The 25,015-nt window shown below is 44.3% G+C and overlaps 2 protein-coding genes across 4 annotated transcripts in view; both read left to right on the top strand.

The window, feature by feature from the left end:
• The first annotated feature begins 276 nt into the window (after positions 1-276).
• Positions 277-12,652, top strand: ZPR1 (ZPR1 zinc finger). 3 transcript variants are annotated; one of them, XM_027579479.2, is made up of 14 exons: positions 278-900; positions 1,057-1,218; positions 1,611-1,701; positions 2,078-2,148; positions 2,809-2,895; positions 3,053-3,175; positions 3,763-3,813; positions 3,976-4,042; positions 4,444-4,514; positions 8,809-8,898; positions 9,371-9,481; positions 10,132-10,218; positions 11,323-11,388; positions 12,084-12,652. In XM_027579479.2, exons 1-14 carry the CDS (start codon positions 730-732, stop codon positions 12,216-12,218), a joined length of 1,383 nt encoding a protein of 460 aa, XP_027435280.1. In that variant the 5' UTR covers positions 278-729; the 3' UTR covers positions 12,219-12,652. The 3 variants fall into 3 exon arrangements, with proteins under 3 accessions (XP_027435281.1, XP_027435282.1, XP_027435280.1); XM_027579480.2 differs by lacking the exon at positions 4,444-4,514 and having other exon boundaries at positions 277-900; positions 3,976-4,038; XM_027579481.2 differs by lacking the exons at positions 3,976-4,042; positions 4,444-4,514 and having other exon boundaries at positions 277-900.
• A 1,932-nt stretch (positions 12,653-14,584) lies between these two features.
• Positions 14,585-25,015, top strand: part of BUD13 (BUD13 homolog) — a 29,075-nt gene continuing 18,644 nt past the window's right edge. The window contains exons 1-4 of the mRNA XM_035722858.1: positions 14,585-14,755; positions 16,679-16,772; positions 20,779-20,863; positions 23,681-24,553. Of these exons, the coding sequence (XP_035578751.1) occupies positions 14,613-14,755; positions 16,679-16,772; positions 20,779-20,863; positions 23,681-24,553 (1,195 nt within the window). The 5' untranslated portion in view covers positions 14,585-14,612. The remainder of the gene's footprint in view (positions 14,756-16,678; positions 16,773-20,778; positions 20,864-23,680; positions 24,554-25,015) is intronic.

Raw genomic sequence — 25,015 nt, 5'->3', positions numbered from 1 at the left:
TCTTCCCTGACACCCTAGATTTAGCAACTGAACTGGGTGAGAGGTGCCCAGGGAGAGGAGATACTGGAAAGGACAGTTTACCACAAAAAGAGGTGTTTTTGTTATTGTTAGGAAACTGTGAGGGGTGAGTCAGCTGGAGTTTGATGTGCTGGGGATGTGGGGGTGGGAGTAAAAATGAGGGCTGAGTATTTGAGGCTGGAATTTGGGCACTTGTTTATGAGGGCAGACATAAGGAGTGAGAACAGAAAGGGAGAGGATCCTTGAGGGACTGAGGGAGGGGGGATCAAGAGCCGAAGCAATGTCTGGCCCAACAGTGGATGGGAGCCTGAGCCGGGGTCGGAGCGCACCTCCTCAGGGGTAAGAGGGACAAGCCAAGCCCCTTGCCATCAAGTGTCTGGTAGTCAGATTTCTGCACCAATGGTTAGAACCCTGTAGAATGGAGCTATTGTGAAGAAGCGAAACAGTGCCCTGGGTCTGAGATGACGTTCTGGGGGAAGTAACGCCTGAATTGAGGTGTAGACAAAGCTTGAATCAGGCTGGCTTTCGAAGTCTGGACCATAGAATCCCAGCAACGCGGAAACCTTGTCAGACAACAGTTCCCGAGGGCCCAGAGTCTGCGGCCTCTTTAAGAAAAGGCGGGGCGGCAGCTGGTGGAAGTGCCGGAGGAAGGGGTGGGGCCGCGAGAGGAGCGGAAGCCGGAAGTGGAGGCCCGCTCTGCGCGTGTTGAGCATGGCGGTCAGCGGCCCTGTGGAGCCGGGGCCCCCGGCGGCTGCTGCCGCTCCCTCCCCCGCCCCGGCCCGGGCTCCAGCCCCCGAGGACTTGTTCCGGCCTATCAGCGCCGAGGACGAGGAGCAGCAGCCCACCGAGATCGAGTCGCTGTGTATGAACTGTTACCGCAATGTAAGGCGGGGGCCCGGCCCGGGGCGGCGGGAGGTTGGGCCGAAGTGGAGTGGGAGACCCGGCCAGGTGGGCCCAGTTGGGGACCCGGAGGCGAGACACGCCCCGGGGTCAGTAGACGGGGAACAGGGGCTTCCTAGCTGCTTTCTGCTTCCACAGGGCACGACGCGCCTCCTGCTCACCAAGATCCCTTTCTTCAGAGAAATAATCGTGAGCTCCTTTTCCTGTGAGCATTGTGGCTGGAACGACACGGAGATCCAGTCGGCCGGCAGGATCCAGGATCAGGGAGTGCGCTACATTTTGACTGTCAGGGCCCAGGAGGTGAGAGGACCCCATAGCAGTCTAGTGTCCTCTAGAAGTCTTGGGGACCGGAGTCAGAGCTCTCGTGCGACCTCGAATAAATACTCCTATGTGCCCAAGCCTAAGTTTCCTCCTTCCTAAAGTGGGGTTGGTGCTGTCAGATGCTCAGGTGAGATAAGGCTTGTGAAAGTGCTTTGTAATTACATTCTGTCAGAGGGAATCAGATGAGCAGTACTTGTTTTTAGTAGTCCTCTCACTATTTGGGCAGCTGGCTTCACAGGTGTTCTGTTCGGCAGGAGTAGTCTGTACCCCCTGGAATGGAGAGAGGAAGAAACTGCTAGGCTGGGGTCTGGTATTTCCTGAGAAGCTGTACTGCTGACCTCTCTGGAATGAAAGTTTTTCTTTCTGCCCAGGACATGAACAGAGAAGTGGTGAAAACGGACTCTGCCACCACAAGGATCCCGGAGTTGGATTTTGAAATTCCTGCCTTCAGTCAGAAGGGAGGTAGGTATAAGGTCAGGGTATTTGGGCTGTTCATGCCTGGCTGCAATCTTACTTTCTTGCAAAAACCTGGGTGCCAGGTCTGGTGGCTAGTGCATGGGTTTGGCCATGTTATCACTGTGACCTTCCTTGGTTCAACATAAACAGAAAGCTTGGATTAAACAGCTTGAGACAGTAGGTTGTGTTAGTAAGGCTGTAATGTGTTTATTAGAGAGTCTTAGCATCACTGTTATTAGAGATGAATGGAGCTTTGTTCTAGGCCTCCTCATTTTATAGTTGAAATCAAAGCCCAGGGAGCTCCAAGTGAATTGCTCAGAGTCATACAGGCACTCGATGACTGTATGTCAAGACTCACGTGTCTTTTGTTCTTACTCACTAGTTCTGACCACTGTTGAAGGACTGATCAGCCGTGCTGTCTCTGGCCTGGAGCAGGATCAGCCCGCACGAAGGGTGAGTTGGGATTTTCTGATTGCAGCAGCTCAAGGCATAACGACCAATCTATGTCTGAAGAGAGGGTTCAGCCTCTTGTGTAGCTGAACTGTCTCTGAATGTTGGAGAACTTTTGAGGGACACATGGTGATGCTGTTGCTGCCAGGATGTTGCCCATGTTCTGTCTCCCATCCTTTCCACTTCCCTTTCCCTAGTGTATGTTCACACCTTCTCTCAGACAGGCAGTATAACATTACCTCTGAAGAGCCTTTCCTAATCCCCTTGGATTTATCTATACTTCCTGAGTGTTCCATTGTACCATATATTTATTATGGGGGAAGAAATATAATTACATATTTAGTCATTTGTCTTCCTAAATGTCTGGGGAGCCCCATGAGAGGACTCTGGTTTATTTACTGTTGTGTCTCTAACCTGGCATGAGAGCCTGGCTGAAATGGTTGAATGGTGAGAAAATGAAGCTCATTTGGCACAACCCATAAACTTCAAACTTATTTACTATATCTTATTGTGAAGTCTGGGTCTCTCTGTTCCTACTTAGACTGAGACAGGTGGTGACTTCCTGATGGAAGTGACGTGGACATGACAGGGAGTAGGGGCATAAAGTCTATCACCAGGGCTGGGGAGCCCCATGACTATCTGTTTACTATCTTTTCCTGTCAGGCAAATGAAAAAGCCGTAGCTGAAAGAATTGATGAGTTTATTGTCAAACTGAAAGAGCTAAAGCAAGTGGCCTCTCCTTTCACTCTGGTGAGTATTGAGGAACTCTAGGTGCTAGATTTAGGGGAGGAGAGACCCTTAAGACTGTCTGGGATTTTTCCACTGTGGTGCCTAAGAGGTCTGATGAGAGGTGGAGGATTATTTGTGATTTCTTGTTGTAATTACTCCCTCTTTGCCCATCTGTCAGATCATTGATGATCCCTCAGGGAACAGCTTTGTGGAAAACCCCCATGCTCCCCAGAAAGATCATGCCCTCATGATCACACACTATAATCGGACTCTACAGCAGGAAGAGATGCTGGGGCTCCAGGTAAGTAGACTGAAGAAGCCAGAAGACTGCTCTGGCATTATCTTGCTTTCTGGATTGCTTGGAATTAGTGGAATCTTATTTTGTCATTGCTACCCTGTGTACCCTATCTCTGCATATTTGTGCATCTCATCTAGTTCGTATCAAGACTTAGGATAAACTTTGTTTTTTTAAGATTTTATTTATTTCTTGTACAGAGAGAGACAGAGAGAGACACAGCGAGAGAGGGAACACAAGCAGGGGGAGTGGGAGAGGGAGAAGCAGGCTTTCCGCGGAGCAGGGAGCCCGATGCGGAGCTTGATCCCAGGACCCTGGGATCATGACCTGAGCCAAAGGCAGACGCTTAATGACTGAGCCACCCAGGTGCCCCAAGACTTAGGATAAACTTTACAATAAAAGTTGGCAGTGGCTGTGATCCTGTCTTAAGTTCTGTTTTTCCTTGGATTGGGGCTTTGCTTCCTACTTTCTCTGTTAAACACATGAGGTGGCACCTGATATAAGCAAACAGTCTTCTCTCTCACTCCAAGGCAGGCTGTTGGGGAGGCTGAGGTATATGTGCCAACGTGTGATTTGTATTTCTGCTATGGTAGGCTGAGGCACCACCAGAAGAGAAGCCAGAAGAGGAGGATCTCAGAAACGAAGTGAGTCTACTGGCTGCTGTGGAGGAAGGAACAGAGCTGTGGGCAGAGACTGACGCTGCTCAGTCTCTCTTCCTCACCATCAACACTGGCAACTACCAGCATACCAACTGAATGTCTGGAGCCTGAGCAGGGCTCACCCTTCGTCCCTATGTTGTGTTCCAGGTGCTGCAGTTCAACACAAACTGTCCAGAATGCAATGCTCCGGCTCAGACCAACATGAAGCTAGTTCGTATCTTTTGTCAGGCAGTTGGGTTGCTCTTCATCTGACTCGGGCATGAAGATTATATGCAGGCTGCGGAGTATTCCCTTCAAGGAAAGTGCAGTGATGAGGAAGGTGTTGCCTTTGATGAGACTGCGTACATTCGCTTTTGGGTTCAAAGAGAGAGTTAGGCTGTGGTTTCTAGGGTCCTGTGTTTGGCTTGAGTCATGTCTTCCAATATTTGTGAACAAGGATTGCCATGGGTTGCCACCTTGCCCTCTTCTGGAGGACTATCTGAGTTAGGCTGCTTCTTGTGATTTCTTTCATATAGTCCTAGGACTAGCAACTGTGCTTTTAGGGTTTGGGTTTGTTCTTCCTCAGAAGGTGGTCTTGCTCTCCTGGAAGCAAATTTCCTTACCTCCATCTTCCAGAAATCCCTCACTTTAAGGAGGTTATCATCATGGCTACCAACTGTGAGAACTGCGGCCATCGGACCAATGAGGTGGGTGGGCTCCATTGTTAGGGAAGATGACTAAGGTGAGGGTAACCCCTGTTTAACTTTGATCCTTCCTAAATATGCTTTGGGATGAGGTGGGAGGAAGCTGGGTCTTTCTCTTGGATGTAGTGCAGGGTGAGGAGCCCTTGAAGGAACTGGGAATTAGTGAAGTAAAATTAGAGATACCATTACTCATTCAAGACATTGAAGATTGGTTATATGGAAGAGGGAGGTGCCCCCCTTTTTGTTTATTTTTAAAAATTTTTTATTGTTATGTTAATCACCATACATGACATCATTAGTTTTTTGATGTAGTGTTCCATGATTCATTGTTTGTGCATAACACCCAGTGCTCCACGCAGAATGTGCCCTCTTTAATACCCATCACCAGGCTAACCCATCCCCCCACCCCCCTCCCCTCTAGAACCCTCAGTTTGTTTTTCAGAGTCCATCGTCTCTCATGGTTCGTCTCCCGCTCCGACTTATTCCCCTTCATTCTTCCCCTCCTGCTATCTTCCCTTCTTTTTTTTTCTTAACATATATTGCATTATTTGTTTCAGAGGTACAGATCTGTGATTCAACAGTCTTGCACAATTCACAGCACTCACCATAGCACATACCCTCCCCAATGTCTATCACCCAGCCACCCCATCCCTCCCACCCCACCCCCACTCCAGCAACCCTCAGTTTGTTTCCTGAGATTAAGAATTCCTCATATCAGTGAGGTCATATGATACATGTTTTTCTCTGATTGACTTATTTCACTCAGCATAACACTCTCCAGTTCCATCCACGTCGTTGCAAATGGCAAGATCTCATTCCTTTGGATGGCTGCATTATATTCCATTGTGTATATATACCACATCTTCTTTATCCATTCATCTGTCGATGGACATCTTGGCTCTTTCCACAGTTTGGCTATTGTGGACATTGCTGCTATAAACATTGGGGTGCACGTACCCCTTCGGATCCCTACATTTCTATCTTTGTGGTAAATACCCAGTAGTGCAATTGCTGGATCGTATGGTAGCTCTATTTTCAGCTGTTTGAGGAACCTTCATACTGTTTTCCAGAGTGGTTGCACCAGCTTGCATTCCCACCAACAGTGTAGGAGGGTTCCCCTTTCTCCACATCCCCACCAACATCTGTCGTTTCCTGACTTGCTAATTTTAGCCATTCTGACTGGTGTGAGGTGGTATCTCATTGAGGTTTTGATTTGGATTTCCCTGATGCCGAGCGATGTTGAGCACTTTTTCATGGGTCTGTTGGCCATTTGGGTGTCTTCTTTGGAAAAATGTCTGTTCATGCCTTCTGCTCATTTCTTGATTGGATTATTTGTTCTTTGGGTGTTGAGTTTGATGAGTTCTTTATAGATTTTGGATACTAGCCCTTTATCTGATACATCATTTGCAAATATTTTCTCCCATTCTGTCGGTTGTCTTTTGGTTTTGTGGACTGTTTCTTTTGCTGTGCAAAAGATTTTTATCTTGATGAAATCCCAATAGTTCATTTTTGCCCTGGCTTCCCTTGCCTTTGGCGATGTTTCTAGGAAGAAGTTGCTGTGGCTGAGGTCGAAGAGGTTGCTACCTGTGTTCTTCTTTAGGATTTTGATGGACTCCTGTCTCACATTTAGGTCTTTTAACCATTTGGAGTCTATTTTTGTGTGTGGTGTAAGGAAATGGTCCAGTTTCATTCTTCTACATGTGCCTGTCCAATTTTCCCAACACCATTTGTTGAAGAGACTGTCTTTTTTCCATTGGACATTCTTTCCTGCTTTGTCAAAGATGAGTTGACCATAGAGTTGAGGGTCCATTTCTGGGCTCTCTATTCTGTTCCATTGATCTATGTGTCTGTTTTTGTGCCAGTACCATACTGTCTTGATGATGACAGCTTTGTAATAGAACTGGAAGTCCGGAATTGTGATACCGCCAGCTTTGCTTTTCTTTTTCAATATTCCTCTGGCTGTTCAGGGTCTCTTCTGGTTCCATACAAATTTAGGATTATTTGTTCCCTTTCTTTGAAAAAAGTGGATGGTATTTTGATGGGGATTGCATTGAATGTGTAGATTGCTCTAGGTAGCATTGACATCTTCACAATGTTTGTTCTTCCAATCCATGAGCATGGAACATTTTTCCATTTCTTTGTGTCTTCCTCAGTTTCTTTCATGAGTATTTTATAGTTTTCTAAGTACAGATCCTTTGCCTCTTTGGTTAAATTTATTCGTAGGTATCTTATGGTTTTGGGTGCAATTGTAAATGGGATCGACTCCTTGATTTGTCTCTCTTCTGTCTTGTTGTTGGTGTATAGGAATGCCACTGATTTCTGTGCATTGATTTTATACCCTGCCACTTTACTGAATTCCTGTATGAGTTCTAGCAGTTTTGGGGTGGAGACTTTTGGGTTTTCCACATACAGTATCATATCATCTGCAAAGAGTGAGAGTTTGACTTCCTCTTTGCTGATTTGGATGCCTTTGATTTCTTTTTGTTGTCTGATTGCTGTGGCTAGGACTTCTAATACTATGTTGAATAGCAGTGGTGAAAGTGGACATCCCTGCCGCGTTCCTGACCTTAGGGGAAAAGCTCTCAGCTTTTCCCCATTGAGAATGATATTCGCTGTAGGTTTGTCATAGATGGCTTTTATGATATTGAGGTATGTACCCTCTATCCCTATACTCTGAAGAGTTTTGATCAAGAAAGGATGCTGTACTTTGTCAAATGCTTTTTCTGCATCTATTGAGAGGATCATATGATTCTTGTTCTTTCTTTTGTTAATGTATTGTATCACGCTGATTGATTTGCGGATGTTGAACCAACCTTGCAGCCCAGGGATAAATCCCACTTGGTCATGGTGAATAATCCTTTTAATGTACTGTTGGATCCTATTGGCTAGTATTTTGGTGAGAATTTTTGCATCCATGTTCATCAAGGATATTGGTCTGTAATTCTCCTTTTTGATGGGGTCTTTGTCTGGTTTTGGGATCAAGGTAATGCTGGCCTCATAAAATGAGTTTGGAAGTTTTCCTTCCATTTCTATTTTTTGGAACAGTTTCAGGAGAATAGGTATTAATTCTTCTTTAAATGTTTGATAGAATTCCCCTGGGAAGCCATCTGGCCCTGGGCTTTTGTTTCTTGGGAGATTTTTGATGACTGCTTCAATTTCCTTAGTGGTTATAGGTCTGTTCAGGTTTTCTATTTCTTCCTGGTTCAATTTTGGTAGTTGATACATCTCTAGGAATGCACCCATTTCTTCCAGGTTATCTAATTTGCTGGCATAGAGTTGCTCATAATATGTTCTTATAATTGTTTGTATTTCTTTGGTGTTGGTTGTGATCTCTCCTCTTTCATTCATGATTTTGTTGATTTGGGTCATTTCTCTTTTCTTTTTGATCAGTCTGGCCAGGGGTTTATCAATCTGGTTAATTCTTTCAAAGAACCAGCTCCTAGTTTCGTTGATCTGTTCTACTGTTCTTTTGGTTTCTAGTTCATTGATTTCTGCTCTGATCTTTATGACTTCTCTTCTCCTGCTGGGTTTAGGCTTTATTTGCTGTTTTTTTCTCTAGCTCCTTTAGGTGTAGGGTTAGGTTGTGTATTTGAGACCTTTCTTGTTTCTTGAGAAAGGCTTGTATTGCTATATACTTTCCTCTCAGGACTGCCTTTGCTGTATCCCAAAGATTTTGAACAGTTGTGTTCTCATTTTCATTGGTTTCCATGAATTTTTTTAATTCTTCTTTAATTTCCTGGTTGACCCATTCATTCTTTAGTAGGATGCTCTTTAGCCTCCATGTATTTGAGTTCTTTCTCCCCCCACCCCTTTTTTGAGACTCTGTTTGATTCACCTGTCAGAGGATTGGAAGTGTGGGGATGCAGATTTTGACTCTAATAAAAAACTTTCTAGATCTCTCTGTAAATAGAACGTGTTGCCTTGGAGGGTTGTAAATTACCTTTCCCCGAGTGTATTCAAGCATAAACTGTTTAAATTCTGAACCCAGAATATTATAAGGTGCATCTACATGTTGGATGCAGTTGGAAGTCCCTTTGAACCACAAGAGGTAGTTTTTTAAAAAAGGTAAATTCAGAGTTTGTTGGCAATTTGGGAAAAGTTTTGGCAGGCTCTTGGCCAGCTCTTGGTGTTTCTGGTTTGGATGACCTGCTGCCACTGTTGGTTTAGAAGGCTCTGTCCTTGGTAGCTGTAAGGGGGCCTGATTGGAGGTGTAAACCCATCCTCTGAGGTCTCCCTGACACCAGGTGAGGATCAGAATCTTCTCTGCTGCTGTTCCTGACTACTGTTGTCTGTATAGGTGAAATCTGGAGGAGCAGTAGAGCCCTTGGGTACCAAGATCACCTTCCATATCACAGATCCCTTAGATCTGACCAGAGATGTGCTCAAGGTAACACCATGCTTGTTAAAGTGTCTGTCTTCTTCACATGGGCTGTTTCTATCTAGGAGAAATTGTCTTTTTTAAATTATATCCTGGGGTTGTGGAGTACCTCCTTACTTCCCTGGGTTTAAGGATAGCAGAGTTAATCCATGGTAGGAAGTATGGTGACCCATAAATTCTCCGATGACTTGGCAGCTTTTTGCCTCCAGTGTCTATAAGGGCCCTTGTCTCTGGCCTCTAATGACAGGATACCTGGCAGCTTGGAGCCATGACTCAGGATGTCCCTTTATTAGGTTGGTTCCATTTCTGTGGTTCACATGATAGGAATGAGCCTAGCTTTAGCTGGAGAGTCCGAGAAGACTGGGGCAGCTGACTTTTTCCCCAAACTGTCAGCAGTGGTATTAATTTGGCATGAGAATTTGGGTTAGCTTTCTCGAAGAGACTCCTGATCTAAAGCTTAATTTGATCTCTCATCTCCTAGTCTGAGACGTGTAGTGTGGAAATCCCAGAGCTGGAATTTGAACTGGGAATGGCCATCCTCGGGGGCAAGTTCACCACACTGGAGGGGCTACTGAAAGACATCCAGGAACTGGTGAGTGGCCCGGGTATAGTGCATGGCTGCTTTAGCAATGTGGCTGTGGGGAAGGGGCTAGAAGGCCTCACATGTCCTAGTTTTTGGAGCTGTTAACTGGGGGTTTCTTTGCCTTAAAAGCTGATTTGAAAGACTTAAATAGTATTTTGGATTGTGAAGATAAGTTTATGGGAAATTCTGAATGGAAACTCCCAGTCCTGCCTCTGGGACAATGTAGATACTTTGTGGTTTTTGGGTAAGCCACTTACTTCACCGTAAAATGAGGGGAGGAGGGTCCTTCCAGCCCCTCAAACTCCCCAGCATATATATTTGTGTGTTGACTTAGCCCATATATTTATTTTCTTGAATAATTTCACTTAATTGATTCCCAGTTGTCAGGCATTTTGTCTTTGTAAATTACACTTTGCATTTCTTCAAATGAGAACTAGAGTTCCCCCTGGAAGGACATTTTTATAGTTTTTGTTTTATATTGCCAGTTGTCATCTTGGCAGATTAATCTCTGTGCTCTTAGCAGTGGCTACCTAGGTCAGAAAGGTGGTGTGGAGACTGAGCTTCCCTGGCTGGGCACCCTCCTGCCATTTCCCACCAGCTTTATGGTCAAACCTAAGAAACAGCCAGTATTTTAGCACTTTGGATGCCGTTTATTGCAGGTGACCAAGAACCCTTTCACACTGGGTGACAGTTCCAATCCTGGCCAGGTGGAGAAACTGCAGGAGTTTAGCTGGAAGTTAGACCAGGTGAGATGATTCTGGCCCTTCAGTACTTGTGGTCCTGGGGTGCCAGTGGGCGAGAGGCCACCTGCCCTGTCCTGCCGCCTTCTGAACATCTAACCAACATTGGGGATTCCCCTGGTTTCCGATATCCCATGTACTCTTTCTTGGTTTTCTCCCTTATGTTGTGGGAGTCTCTTCTCTAGTAGCTTCAGTTGGGTTTTTCATTTCCACTGACTTCTTTTCCAAGAGCTTTTTTTTTTGGTCTTTGAGTACTCTCCCTCCTTCCTTTGCTAAATAGCATCCTGTTGTTTTAAGGATGTGGTATTTTTTTTTCTCTTGAGAATGTTAATGTTGGTTTTTCTTTTTTTTTGATGTTTTATTTTCCTTGCATAGTTTCCATTTCCTTTTAAGTTGTTTTTTTGTTTGCTTGGGTGTTTTTTTTTTTTTTTTTTTGCTTGTTTTTGTTTTTCCATTTAACTTTCTGTCTTTCAAGGTTGGGGCTTTGCTCACATGTCTGATAGTCGTGGAGTTGAATCTTATTCACGTCGGGCTCATTGTAGGGGGATTTAGCTTAGCCATTTTGTGGAGGTAACCCCAGTGCCAGAGTCCTTAGGTTTTTCCTCTTGGGCTGCTCAGATTCCCATCAGCGGGTGTTCTGTTTCCTGGCCTGAGGAGGAGGACTTGGCTGCTGGTGTTCTGAGAGCTGTGTGTGGGAAGAGAGCTGGGTGTGTATGTCTGTTTACAATAACAACACATTCACTTAACCTTCTGTCCTTGCTGCCTTTTCTTCCATCCTCAACTGGGCGGGCGCCACCTAGGCCTTAGCCTGCAGTGGTGGTGGCTTCTCCACGGATTCCTGCAGTTTTCTGCTGGGGTGGGGGAAGGGCATTTGTTCGCCTGTGTGCAAGGGAGAGGGGGTGGGGATGTCAGGTTGCTTCTTAAGTAGGTTTCATACAGTCCTTATTTTAAGTCTTCTCCACTCCACTTTGAGAGGTACCTCATTTCAACAGTTTCTGAAACTTTTGGGGTTTCTGCCATGTAAATTGGGTTCGTCCTTGTCTGGCAGACACAGCCCCTTCCTACCCATGAGCTATGTAAAATTTATGTGCTGTGTTCTCCCTCCTTTAGATCCTTCAGGGTAACATGAAGGCCCACTTTATTATGAATGATCCAGCAGGAAACAGCTACTTTCAGGTACAGAAGACCTTTCCTGATAGTGCACGGAGATGTATTTTCTGACCTTCTTTGAATATGTGTCATTTCTCCAGAAACTGGAGACTTGATTCTGAATGAACTGCTCTTTATCAAGAAACCTTAGAATTTGAAACATAAGGAAGTATAGGGGGAGGTGGGAGGGATTATAAGTGTGTGTTGAGAAAGGAAAAAAGATACTCCTAGACTCTTCCTCTCTCTAGTCCAGCTCTTGTCCCCAGCAGTGGAATTGTCATTTTGAAAATCTAATTGTGGAGTGAGGAGAAATGGTGCCTTGTCCAGAGGCTGAAATAGGAAACTGGAGAGGCTTTCAGCTGACTGGGGAGATATTCTGGGGATTTATAATAACTTTTAACATTTATTGGGCAGTTATTATTGGTCAGGCAAAACTGTTTAAGGTCTCTCTACGATTAAGACTATCATAGGAAGGTGCAGTTAGGAAGTTTTTTAGGCAGACTGTTTCCTAATTCTGCCTAGGGCTGGACAGTCCCATTCCTGGGACTCTTGGGCTCTGTTGCTGCTTGCCAGTTGAGCCTAGCTATGGGGAATTGGGAGGCCTTTAGAATAAAAAACGTTAAGTTTTTGGGAAAGTGGCAGTAGGAAGCCACCTGCTGGTGGTGGGGGGGGACAGGTAGCTGGGTGGCACAGGCACTGATTGTCTGTTCTTGGCCTTACAGAATGTGTATGCACCTGAAGATGATCCTCAGATGAAGGTGGAGCATTATAAGCGCACATTTGACCAAAACGAGGAGCTAGGGCTCAATGACATGAAGACAGAGGGCTATGAGACAGGCCTGGCCCCACAGCGGTAGCGACGGGTAGTTCCCGAGCCAGCCTCCAGTGCTGCTTAGACTGAAGGGTTATTTATTACTGTTGGGAAAGGCTGGGGGTATCCTCAGCCCCCATGTGGTCTGAGAGATGTGGGCAGTGTTGTGAACAGTTTGTGATGGAAGTGCAAGCCTGTTTACTTGACTGTATTTTGGAGGTTTTGAATTGGCCTGGGAAGAAACCCAGAAATGAACCATGGTGCATGTCATTATTCCTTTTTTTCCTGTCACCTCTACTCTCCCTTCACATAATGCTCTCTCTAGGGTTGGAACTCTGAAGATGGAAGACAGCTACATCTGGAGTTTGGGAGTTGGCTGGGGAATATAAAGTACTGGCTTTCAACAGGAAAAGAGTCTTCTGAGGAGAGGGAGTCCAGCATAGGAGAAGCAGCTCTCATTAAAGTGATGGCTTTCCGTCAGGACTGGCCTCTGAATTTACTCTGTCCTTATTTGATACTATGCTAATAGAATTCAGCCTCCTGAATAAATTTTCCCCAGTGTAGTCAATTTGGGGATTGGAGCTGGCATTCATTCATTCCTTCAGTAGATATGTGCCAGGTACACCACAGAACTGAACAAAATAAAACCCTTGTTCATCGAATTTAAAGTGAACTTTTGAGATCAAACCCATAGTTCTTGCATTTGCTTTATTCGATGCAGCTAACAAATAGAGGGCAGAGCTCAGTGCCACCCTATGAGGTACACAGGGTTGGGATCTGAGCGTGGGTCTTTTTTTTTTTTAAGATTTTATTTATTTATTTGACAGAGAGAGCACAAGTAGGCAGAGTGGCAGGCAGAAGGAGAGGGAGAAGCAGGCTCTCCGCTGAGCAGGGAGCGGGACAAGGGGCTTGATCCCAGCACCCCGGGACCATGACCTGAGTCAAAGGCAGCTGCTTAACCGACTGAGCCACCCAGGCGCCCCCTGAGCATGGGTTTTGTCAGGCCAAGGTTGGGTGTTGATTTGAAAGGGGAGTGGTGGAACTCAAGACAAATAGGAGATGGGTTGATAGGGCTGAGTGGGTACTGGAGCAGAAAGATGAGGTTTTCAAATGCCTGCTGACAGAAGGGTAGTAGAGGCAGGGCTTTGGAGTTCCAAAGTTAGAGAGGTTAGGAGTTAGAGATCCACCAAAGTGGACTAGAAGCCGGCACAGGGTTGTGTTGGGGGGACCTCTGGGGCCCTCCAGCTAGTGAAGCCCTGTATCAGTTCAGTGTCCCCACAAGCCCTCAGAGACCCAACCCAGTCTGCTTTCCTTCCTGGGCCTGAGCTCGACCAGTCAGGATAACCCAGAGGTTGGAAGTTCATGGGTCAGGGCTGTAACATCCTCACCTGTTTTAATATATGTAAATATTTTTTGAGCACGTATTAAATTCTGAGCATTTATAAAGTATAACAAGCCTTCTTGACTAATATGCTTTCAAACAGTGACAAAAATTTAACATGTTGAGATAAGGGACATATTCGATCTAATCTTTTATTTCACAAACTTCGTTTTTACCTCTTGAACTTCACTTTGCTACCTTCTGCTTCCAAGGGTCCCGTTTTGGCTGTGTGAAGTTGGGCAACTTCCTTAACCTCTCCAAGCTTCGGTTTCCTCATCTGTAAAACATGATAATAAAACCACTTGAGAATTTTAATAGTTACATGAGGTAATTCACGTAAAACTCTTCATGTTCACAAGAAAAGTAGTGTCTCTGCCCTCCGCCTCCCCCCCATCCAAAACTTGAGAATTAGAATTCAACCTCTCTAGCTTCCCTGGGTTTTTTTTGAAAATAGAGACAGGTCCTTTTCATTGGAAATATCCTAGGCAAAAGGTAGCTAGTTTGGAATTCCTGATTTCCCCTCTTGAATGGTACTTAGCCGATTGGAGCAGTTTCTACCCCGCAACCTAAACACATACGAATACAAATAACTGGTATATACTGTGCGCCAGACGCTGTTCTAAGCACTTCACGCAGTAAAAGTATCGTTCCTCGCAAGCATTGAGTTAGGTACCATTATACTCCCCAGTTTGTTAAATAACTTGCCCAGGGTCCTACAGGTAGGAACTTTCGAGCCTGGACTCAAGCGTAGATTCACTGTCACTCCAGAACCCACGTTCTTGGCGACATTGGTGCTTCTGGAGCTGCATCATAAGTTGGAGGGGTAGACAGAGGGACAAACAGAAAACGTGCTTGGGCCAGCAGAGGGACGCGGAGTGGGCACAGGACGTACGGCACTCCTCGTGAGCCTGCAAAAGCGCGCTCCTGTCAGCCCGGGGCAGTTCCACCACTCTTCGCCACTTCCGGTCCCGGCCCCGCCCCTCCGGGTCCCCGCCGTGCGTTTCGCGTTCAAGAATTTTGTCCCCAGCGCCGAACCGTCTCCCCGCCCTCACCGCTGCCATGGCGGCAGCTCCGCCGCTCTCCAAGGCCGAGTATCTGAAGCGTTACTTGTCTGGGGCAGGTGCCGGCGTCGACGGGGGCTCTGACTCCAGTCGCAAGCGTCGCAGAAAGCGGCCGAAGCCCGGCGGGGTCGGCGGGAAGGGGTGAGTTGGTTCTGGCGGGGCGGGGCCTGCGGCGGCTCACCGCCCCTCTCCTCCCCAGCTCCGCCCTCGGCCGGCGCTTCTCCTCTCCGCGCCGCCTGCCCGGCTCCTCACCGGGCTCGTCTGGAGCCCAGCTCAGGCGCCCCGCGCCCCTGGGCGGTATCTTCGCCTTCTCGAGCCGGCTCTAACTTTCATCACTCTTTTCCCGCCTTTATAGCGTTCCGTCCTCTCCCGTAGAGAATGAATGTAGTGTCCTGAGAATAATGGTGGAGCTCACCCAAAGCCTCCGTGTTTGGATATTTAGGGCCCAGAACCTGTTTGTGGGGTTCAGCAATCCTAGGGACTCTGGTCCTGAGTCAGAGACCTATGCTTACTTCCTGTTACTCTTAACAGTGATGCTGTTAACAGTAATAACCAACATTTGTAGTTCTTGTCATGTATCAGAGGCCGTTTTAAGTACTTCAGACGTATATGATTTTAAGCTTCATAATACTACCACGAAGTTGGTGGTGTTATTATCCCCGTTTTTCACGTGAGAAAACTGTGTAGCCCAGTGTACTGGGTTGAATAGTGCCCCTCTCACCATTCATGTCCACCCAGAACCTCAGAATGTGACTTTCTTTGGAAATAGTGCCTTTGCAGATATAATTAGTTAAGATGCGGTCGCAGTGGATTAGGATGGGCGCTAAATCCAGTATGACCGGTGTCCTTTTAAGAGGAGGGAAATTTGGACACAAACAGACGTTAGGGAAGAATCACCACGTGAAGATGGAGGCTGAGACTGGACTGGATTTCCGCTGCCACTAGCCAGAGTATGCCTGGGGCTACCAGAAATTGGAGGAGTCAAGGAAATACCCTCTCCTAGAGCCTTCCCAGCGGGCATTGCCTTGCAGACACCTTGATTTCAGACTTGAAGCCTCTAGAACTGTGAGAGAATATATTTCTGTTGTTGTAAGCCCCGCAGTTTGTGGTACTTTGTTAGGCAGCCCTAGGGAACTATACCCCCAGTTTCAGAGAACAAAGCCATTTCCTTTCCTGGTTTGGTTCTTGCCTATTCTTGCTTTCTGTCTTCCTGCCCTTCAACTTGTGTAGATTCTTTGGAGACAGTGCCATGTAGTGAAAATAGCTTGAGCTTTGGAGTAACGCTGGTCAGAGTTTGAGTCTTAGCTGTGCCACTTTGTGGGCTGTGTGGCCTTGGGCAAGATATTTCATCTAAGACTGTTTCCACATCTTTAAAATGAGAGTAATAATGACATCACTTTATGGTTATGATTAGAGATGTATTTAGTGATCATGGTTTTTCACATAGAACTGTTCACATCAGGGCAGTTGTTGTTAATTGTTTGGACTCACCCATAGTTTATCTGTGTAACAAACATTTATTGAATACGTACTTCTTATGCCAGTTACTTCAGGGTGTTGAGGATATCACTGTGAATGAGAAGGCATAGTCCCTATTCTGGTGGACCTTGTAGTTAAATGGGCATACGGGCTTTACACATCTAATTACATAACTGATTTATTTTCTTTGTGAATAATACAATGAAAGTATTCCATGCATGCATAACAGGGGTTGAGGGAGGTAAGGGGAGAAGCTCAAGGAAGTTAAATATAAGCTAGGACTCTTAAGAATCTTAAGAGTTTCCCATTAAAGAACGAAGACTAGGTCAGGCAGAGGGAAGGAGCTGATTATGTGAAAACTGATGTGCTAAGGAATGTGCTCATTCCAGGCACCAAAAGACGGCCAGCAAGGTAGTGAAATGTGGAGGCAGTGGTACAAGGTGAAGTTCGCCCTATAGGCAAAGACTGGACCTTGTAGAATCTTGTAGGATTTTGAGCTTTATCCTAAAATCCATAGATAAGTGTTTATAGTCTGTTACCCAGGAATGGTTCTTCCTTTTTGGTCTTTTTATTTTTCACATTTAGAATGCGGATTGTGGATGATGATGTGAGCTGGACATCTATTTCCACCACTAAACCGGAAAAGGAGGAAGAAGATGATGATGGAGATTTGCCTGTGGTATGTATCTTTTGAGGCTGTGAGGACTTCTCAATCTTGCTTCCCAGTACAGGGTAGATTTATACATATATGTTGAGGGCAGTGACACTTTTCAAAGAGCTGTTTTAAAGTAGTCTTCTTTGATGATGCCTATAGACTGTTTTCTTTATTTATGGAGGGCCTCATTAGCCTAGAAATGGGAACTAATCCCAGAGAGACAGGACTTCTAATTGTAATGTTTACAATTAGCCATGGTTCAGTTTATTGATATGTACCTTAAAAACAATTTCAGCTTTAATTAAAGGAAACTTTATTTGTTCCTTTTATTCATTGATTCAACCGGTTTAAAATTGTATATTTTTGTTTAAGTACTGTAGATATGTAGGTTAATAAACCTACAAACCTACCTAGTGTCTGTACTTTAGAGACCATACCCTAAATGGGAGACTGAATTTCAAATTTCAACAATGTGATAAATGGCGGAGAGACATTTCATATATGTACCAAGTGCTATTAGAGCACTGGGGAAGTAGCACATTTTTTTATTCCACTGGGAAATTTTTTTTTTAAGATTTTATTTATTTATTTGAGAGAGAGAGAACACACATAAGTCAGGGCAGGGGTGAGGGCAGAGGGAGAGGGAGAACAGACTCCCAGCTGAGCAGGGAGCCCTACGACATGGGGCTCTATCCCAGGACCATGGCATCATGACCTGAGCCCACTGAGCCACCCAGGCGCCCCCCCCCCCCCACTGGGAAATTCTATTAGGGATGTAAATACCCGAACTGAGTTTTGAAGGACCAGTAAGAACCAAGTGGGCAAAAGTGTAGGCAAATAATCTTGCGTTGGTTCTGTCATGGAAACCTTACTGAGAAACATGGTGAGAAGGAGAGCTGTTGATAGGCTGTATTGCACTAAAAGGTTGTAAAAATGAATTCCAGATGAGTATATTCAATGTTAGTCCCCAGCATATTCTGTAGTACATCTTTTTTTTTTTTAAAGATTTTATTTATTTATTTGACACAGAGAGAGAGAGCACAAGTAGGCAGAGCAGCAGGCAGAGGGAGAGGGAGAAGCAGACTTCCCACCGTGCAGGGACCAGGACGTGGAGCTCGATTCCAGGACCCTGGGATCATGACTTGAGCCGAAGGCAGCTGCTTAACCGACTACTGAGCCCCTCAGGCGCCCCTATGGTACATCTTTTAAGAGAAAGTTTATTAGTAATTAGAAGGGAAATAGTGGGTCACCTGGCTGGCTAAGTCGGTGGAGCGTGAGGCTCTTGATCTTGGGGTTGAGTTTGAGCCCCACACTGGGTTTAGAGATTACTTTAAAAAAAGGGCCGGGGGGCACCTGGGTGGCTCAGTCAGTTAAGCGTCTGCTTTTAGCTCAGGTCATGACCCCAGGGTCCTGGGTTCTAGCCCCGCATCGGGCTCCCTGCTCAGCAGGGAGTCTGCTTCTCTCTCTTCCTCTCGCTCTGCCCCTGCTCGTGTGCTTTCTCTCTTGCTCTCTCTCAAATAAATAAAATCTTTAAAAAAAAAAAAAAGGAAGGGAAATAGTGATCCTAGGGGCCAATTAATTTGAGTCAGATCCAGTCACTTAACCTAATTAATGTTTACAACATTTGTTTTTTTATGTTATAAAAGCAATACATATTTATTGCAGAATATTTGGGAATTACAAGAAGGTTTAAAATTTTGAAAAAAATATAATAATCACTTAACGCTGTGACTGTCCAGAGGTAATAACTGCTAACATTTGGAGGCATATGTCTTTAATTCATAGATTATACATACTTGTATTTTATTTATTTTTTAAATATAATCGGGATCATACTGAACATATGGTTCTGGAACCTGCTCTTTCATATAATAATATGTTGTGACTACTTTAGTAAGATTTTAAAATACTCTTTGAGGACATGACTTTTAGTGGTTGCAACGGTAATTCATTATATATATTAATTTAACCTGTCCTTTTACTGTATGCATGGGTGGTTTTCTGTTTTAAAATATAATGCTTTGAAAAACGTAGAGAAATCATTGTGGAAATCTGTTTATTTCTTTATTCCTATCAAATGAAATTAATAGGTTAGAAAGTATGGTCCTTTTGAGCTGTATTCCCATATTGCTTTCCAAAAGGTGGTACCAATTTATACTCTCCCTAGAGTTGTTTGAGAATGCCATTTTCCCCATTTCTTCATCAATACTAGAGAATTATTTATAACAACAAAAGCAATAGGTTCAAACCTGTGTCTGTTTGGCAGGTGAACAGTGGTATCCAGTTTCTTTGAAAAATAGTGAATAGTTTTTTTTCATATGTTTATTGGGCATTTGTATTTTATGACTTTTTTTGGCATTTTTCCATTGTTTAGAAAATTGGACTTTTAAATTTTTTCATTGATTTATTTGATATTTATGTAAATAAGAATATATTACTTGTTTTACTGTCATAAGTATTTTTTTATTTGCCTTTTCATTTTTAAGTTTTTGACATTTAAAAATTTTAATTTTTATATAATCAAGTCTATTAATTTTCCTTTATAATACTGTCTTTTGCTCTTACGATTGCCTCAAAACCCGAACAAGGGAGGTGTTAGCCCCACTGCTCTCCACACTGGTTAAAGCAGATCTTGATTATTGAATTCATTTTTGTCGCTGCAAGACCACCACCACCACCAGTAATAATGGCAAAATAATTAGAACAAGCACAATACCAGTGGCAGCACGGAATAATGGGTATAATTTATTGAGCATTTACCACGTACCAAGCTGCTTAGCTTACATGAATTATCTCATTGAATCCTCATAGAACCTTGAGTCCTCCTTCCACAAATGAGGAAATTGAGGTTTAGAGAAAATAATTTGCCAAAGGCTACAGAAATATTAAGTGGCAGAGCTGGTGATTTAGATCTTAGTTTATCTTGCTTGAATTCAAGCCTGTGCTTTCCTATCTCAAAACTAGGTTACTTGAGGAATGATGGTAGGCTCTTGGGAACAGAAAAATAGAAGTGAATTATGACCTGGGTTTGGATTTCGGTTCTGCCACTTGCTAGCTTGTGACATTGAGAAATCTATTTAACTTCTCTGAGTCATAGTTTGTTCTTTATTAGTGTTGAACCTTTCTTTGGAGGGCTGTTTTGAGGATTGAGTGAGATAATGTAAATAAAGCCCAAACACAGTGCCTGGCATGTGGTTGCTACTCTGTAACTAGAATTTATTATACCAGTTGTCTTTGAAAGTCTGTTATGTGGAAAGAGGATCAATTGCATTGAGTCAGAACTAGAGTTAATGGAAAGAAGCTATAGGAAGGTAGGTACAGGTCCAATAAAACTAAAGACTTTCTAGCACTGCCCCCAAATACAATGGACTGTCTTGTAACATAATGAGTTCACTGCCAGTAAATTGGTTCCCTGTCAGGGAGGGACTGGGTGAGTGATAATTTATCAAGGATACGAGAAGATTCCAGATTTGTTCGGGAATTTGGATGATATGAAATGTGTTTTTATCCCTTAAAGATGCTGTGATTCTATGTACTTCTTAATGACTTCTTTTGGTTGGATTTAAGAAAACCTGTCATTGTGATTACCTATAACAACAGAAGTTTCATAATGAGCCCGAAGCCCTTGAGGAGTGATAGGCATGACAGGGAGCCTGCCTGTATCTTCACTCTGAATGTAAAAGTAAAAAGGTAAAAGGAATTTAGCTTTTAGCTTATCCGTGGCGGTTGCGTACCTGGCAGGTTGATAAAGAAGGTTTGTAATGAAGAAATTCACCTTTGGAGGAAAATTGATTAGTCAAACAAAGATCTATAATTAAACTATCCAGGGACAGTCAGATAAACATCTCGTGGGGCAGACAGAACTGAGGACCACTACATGTTTCTGCATGTTTCTGCATGGCTATTTTGGACTGGCGTGTGCCATGTACATTAGGAATGGGAATGGTCATAGCTTCAGGTTCTTGAAAAAACAGTGCTCCTTGCCTGGGTCCTGTGGATTTTCTCAACACAAGTGTCCTAACTCTGACAGGTGGCTGAGTTTGTGGATGAGCGGCCGGAAGAGGTAAAGCAGATGGAAGCCTTTCGTTCCAGTGCCAAATGGAAGCTTCTGGGAGGTTAGTTTCAACAATGGATAAATTTAAATTTCCCATATATAGGGGAGGCCTTTTTTTGTTCTTTATACTTTTCTTTTAGAGAAATTCATAGTTTGTTTTAGTGTGTCCTTGATCCTGAAAAATACAGTGTGAAAAAGAATTCAGAACTTCAGAGGTAGCAAAACATGGGAACTGAGAGACCAAGTATCCCATTTTCTCTTATATTTTGGCCATTAGGGTTACTGAAGTCAAGAAGTGACTTATTTGGGGACCTTGCAGTAACCACTCCCCTCAGGCCCAAATAGAGGGCCACTTAGTACATAGATAGGGCTTTGGAGGAGTAAATCTTTCTTTGTTCTTCCTTTAAATATTGGTATTTTGCAGTGCATTATCCTCCACTTGCGCACTCTTTACCCTCTCCCTAGGCTGATAATTTAACTCCTTGTTTAAAAATTTTTTGTTTTTGAGGATTGGATAAAGGGCATTTGTTTGTCACGTTTGAGCAGGGACAAGCCCTCTTCTTTTTTTTTATTTTTTATTTAGGGGCGCCTGGGTGGCTCAGTCATTAAGCGTCTGCCTTCGGCTCAGATCATGATCCCTGGGTCCTGGGATCGAGACCCACATCGGGCTCCCTGCTCAGCGGGAAGCCTGCTTCTCCCTCTCCCTCTGCCCCTGCTTCTGTTCCCTCTCTCGCTGTGTCTTTCTCTGTCAAATAAATAAATAAAATCTTTTCTGTAAATATTCAGTAAATATTTCTTTTTTTTTTTTCTTTTTAAGATTTTAAAGAGGGAACAGAAGCAGGGGGAGAGGGAGAAGCAGGCTTCCCGCTGAGCAGGGAGCCCGATGCGGGTCTCGATCCTAGGACCCAGGGATCATGACCTGAGCCGAAGGCAAATGCTTAATGACTGAGCCACCCAGTCGCCCCTAGACAAGCCATATTCTTATTTGTCTTGGTGTTTCCCCTGCCTGGCATAAACAGGGATCTTCTGAATAGCCATTTAACTCCAGTTTACTCTTGACACATGTTCCTTTTTCATACATGAAGGGTAGAAGAATTAACTCCTAAACAGGATTTGTTCTTTCTGTGTTACACTTTTTGCTTATGTTAATTACTCTACAATTCTGATAAGAAAAAAATGCATAACCAAAGTGACAGTGACAGTTGGCTATAGGTTAGTGATCACTATTGCCTCAGTTAACTTTTCAGTACATTATTATGTTTTATGAATAAAAAGTTTATTATCAGTATGTACTCTTTTATCAGAATCTTGTTTACTCTTACTATTTTCTGCCTTATCCTGTGGTTGTATTTCCAGTCTTTTCCATAGTCCTTTTTTCAGAGAGAATCTTCTGGTCTCCATATTATAGGTCTAGGAAGTGATACCAAACTGCCCTCACTCCCTTGCCCCCCTCCCCCCAGATAATTCTTTTTCTTCACTCTCACTGCTTCATCCCATTTGTCACTGGAAATACCCTCACTGGTCTCTGATCCTTACTTCCTTCTTACAAATATCATTTAATTTATCAACGGCATGGATTAGATTTGCTGTCAGGTCTCCCACAGATATCAGTACTCTTTTGTGAGTGGTGATTCCAGTCAGATAGGACTATTCCCCAAAGTAAAGGAGTTGACTTGGTTTAATTCATCCACTTAGCAATTATTCATTGGGCCCTACCCAGCATTTGTTTGTATTGGGGCCATGGAGCTCAATGACAAGAAACAGAGGGAGAGGAGAAACTGGATTTTGGAAATGTCCTGAGTTGCTGTAAACATTTCATTCTCTTAGACCTTTGAAAACTGGAAGTTTCAAACTCTTTCCTCAACTACCTATTTTAAAAGATCACACATGGACTCTGGAGTCCAATGGATCTGGACTGGATCCCTCACTACTCCACCTCATATTAGCAATATGACTTAACCTTTCTCAGTATCAACTTCTTCATCTATAAAATGGAGATAACAATATTTGTCTTTCAGGCTTGTTGGGAGAATTAAGTGCGGGAATCTATATAAACCACTGGCTTGTAGTAGGTGATTAGGAAATGCTGATCCCTCTTTTTATCTGGTTATCTCCCCCCAGTAAGGAGTACAGGGATGTGGATTAAATAGTTAACAGTATTTCATTTTGATGTGGCACAGGCTTAGTCAGTTTGCCTTTTGAAAGAAGAGTGAATATGAACTGTGTGTTATCTAGTCTGAATATCAGTAGGAGCCTCTGGGAGTTCTGCACAGACACGGTTTTAGGAATAGCATTGGATTGACAGCTAGAGGATCAGGGTGTTAGCCTATCTCTTTATCTTAGTGGCTGTGACTTTTGTTAAGAAATCACTCATCTTGGGCGCCTGGGTGGCTCAGATGGTTAAGTGTCTACCTTTGGCTCAGGTCATGATCCCAGGGTCCTGGGATCGAGTCCCGCATCGGGCTCCCTGCTCCTTGGGAACCTGCTTCTCCCTCTGCTGCTCTCTCTCTCTCTCCCTCTGTCTCTCATGAATAAATAAATAAAATGTCAAAAAAAAAAGAAATCACTCATCTTGGAGCCTCTGATTTCGTGTCTGTGAAACAAGGATACCTGCCCAGCTGGTATAATACAATACCATATTATACCAGCCCAAGGTATAATATGAAAAATGCATTTAAATGGCTTGTTAGGCAAATACAAGAGGTTATCTTTAAGGTATTCAAGAGTGCTGGTTTACTGCCCCTAAGTGGAAGAGCTGTGCAGATGGGATTTCTGAGTAGTTTTGACATGTATGTTGCCAGGGCATCTTTTGAAACTTTGAGTACCAGGGGTGAATAGAGCACCTGTGGGGATGTAACTCTTTGCCCTTTGTGTTTAGGCCACAGTGAAGATCTGCCCTCACACAGACACTTCCGTCATGACTCCCCGGATTCATCTCCCCCCAGGAGGGTCCGACATGACACCCCAGATTCATCGCCCCCCAGGAGGGTCCGTCACGACACCCCGGATTCCTCTCCCCCCAGGAGGGTCCGTCACGACACCCCGGATTCATCGCCCCCCAGGAGGGTCCATCACGACACCCCGGATTCATCTCCCCCGAGGAGGGTCCGTCACGACACCCCGGATTCATCTCCCCCCAGGAGGGTCCGTCACAACACCCCGGATTCCTTTCCCCCCAGGAGGGTCCGTCATGACACCCCGGATTCATCTCCTCCCAGGAGGGTCCGTCATGATACCCCAGATTCTTCTCCCCCAAGGAGGGTCCGTCATGACACCCCAGACCCATCTCTTCCCAGGAGGGCCTGTCATACTTCTCTGGATCCTTCTCCCCTCAGGAAGCCTCATCGTCACTCTTCAGGTGTGTCTCCTAGGAAAGCCCATCACAACACACCAGATCCATCTCTTCCTAGGAGGGCCCATCACAATTCCTCAGATAGCTCTGTTCCCAGAAGGGCCCGAAATAGCTCCTCTGACACATCTCAACCTAGAAGGACTCTTGACTCCTTGGACACATCGCAGCTCAGGAGGGCCTGTCATGACTCCCCTGATTTGGCTGCTAATGTCCCTCATTCACTGCCCAGAACCAAAAGCAGTAAAGCCCCAGAAAGAGCCTCTAGCAAAATTTCTCCACATTGGAAGGGGCCGGGACCATCTCATGCATCACTCCCGAAGAACAGCAAGTATGAGTATGACTCTGACCTCTCTCCTCCACGAAAAAAGCAAGCAAAATCCCATAAGCATGATTCTAAAGGTAAGCATTTGATTGCCCATGAGAGGGACTTACCCCCTAGGTGCTTTCTTTTGGATTTTTTACTTGTGGTCTTTAGAAATGAGAATGGTATTTTTTGGGAGAAGTTTTAAAAACTGTAGGGAAATGGGGAGAGGTTGGGCTGAGGAGAGTTAAAATTTACCGTGGCAAGGAGGACATTTTTACATATTTTTGTTTTTTCTCCCCACCCCATAAAATTTCAGAGTGTATAGAGATGCGTAAAGAAGTAGAAGAAAGGTCATACAAAATTCTGTCATTCAGAGCCATTCACTCTTAGTGTTGTGGCTAGTGGTCTTTTAGGCTTTTTTCTATTCACTTTTTATGTAGTTAAGCTCTTACTATGTAGTATATACATGTTGTATGTATAATCTTGCCTGGTTTTTCACTTAACGTTATCGTCCCTGTGTCATAAAAACATCTCTTTGTCTTTATGATCTTTATTGA

This window comes from Zalophus californianus, chromosome 11, assembly GCF_009762305.2.
Source record: "Zalophus californianus isolate mZalCal1 chromosome 11, mZalCal1.pri.v2, whole genome shotgun sequence".
Lineage (NCBI taxonomy): Eukaryota > Metazoa > Chordata > Mammalia > Carnivora > Otariidae > Zalophus > Zalophus californianus.
The sequence above is the reverse complement of the archived record's forward strand: the minus strand, read 5'-3'. Positions and strand labels throughout refer to the sequence as shown.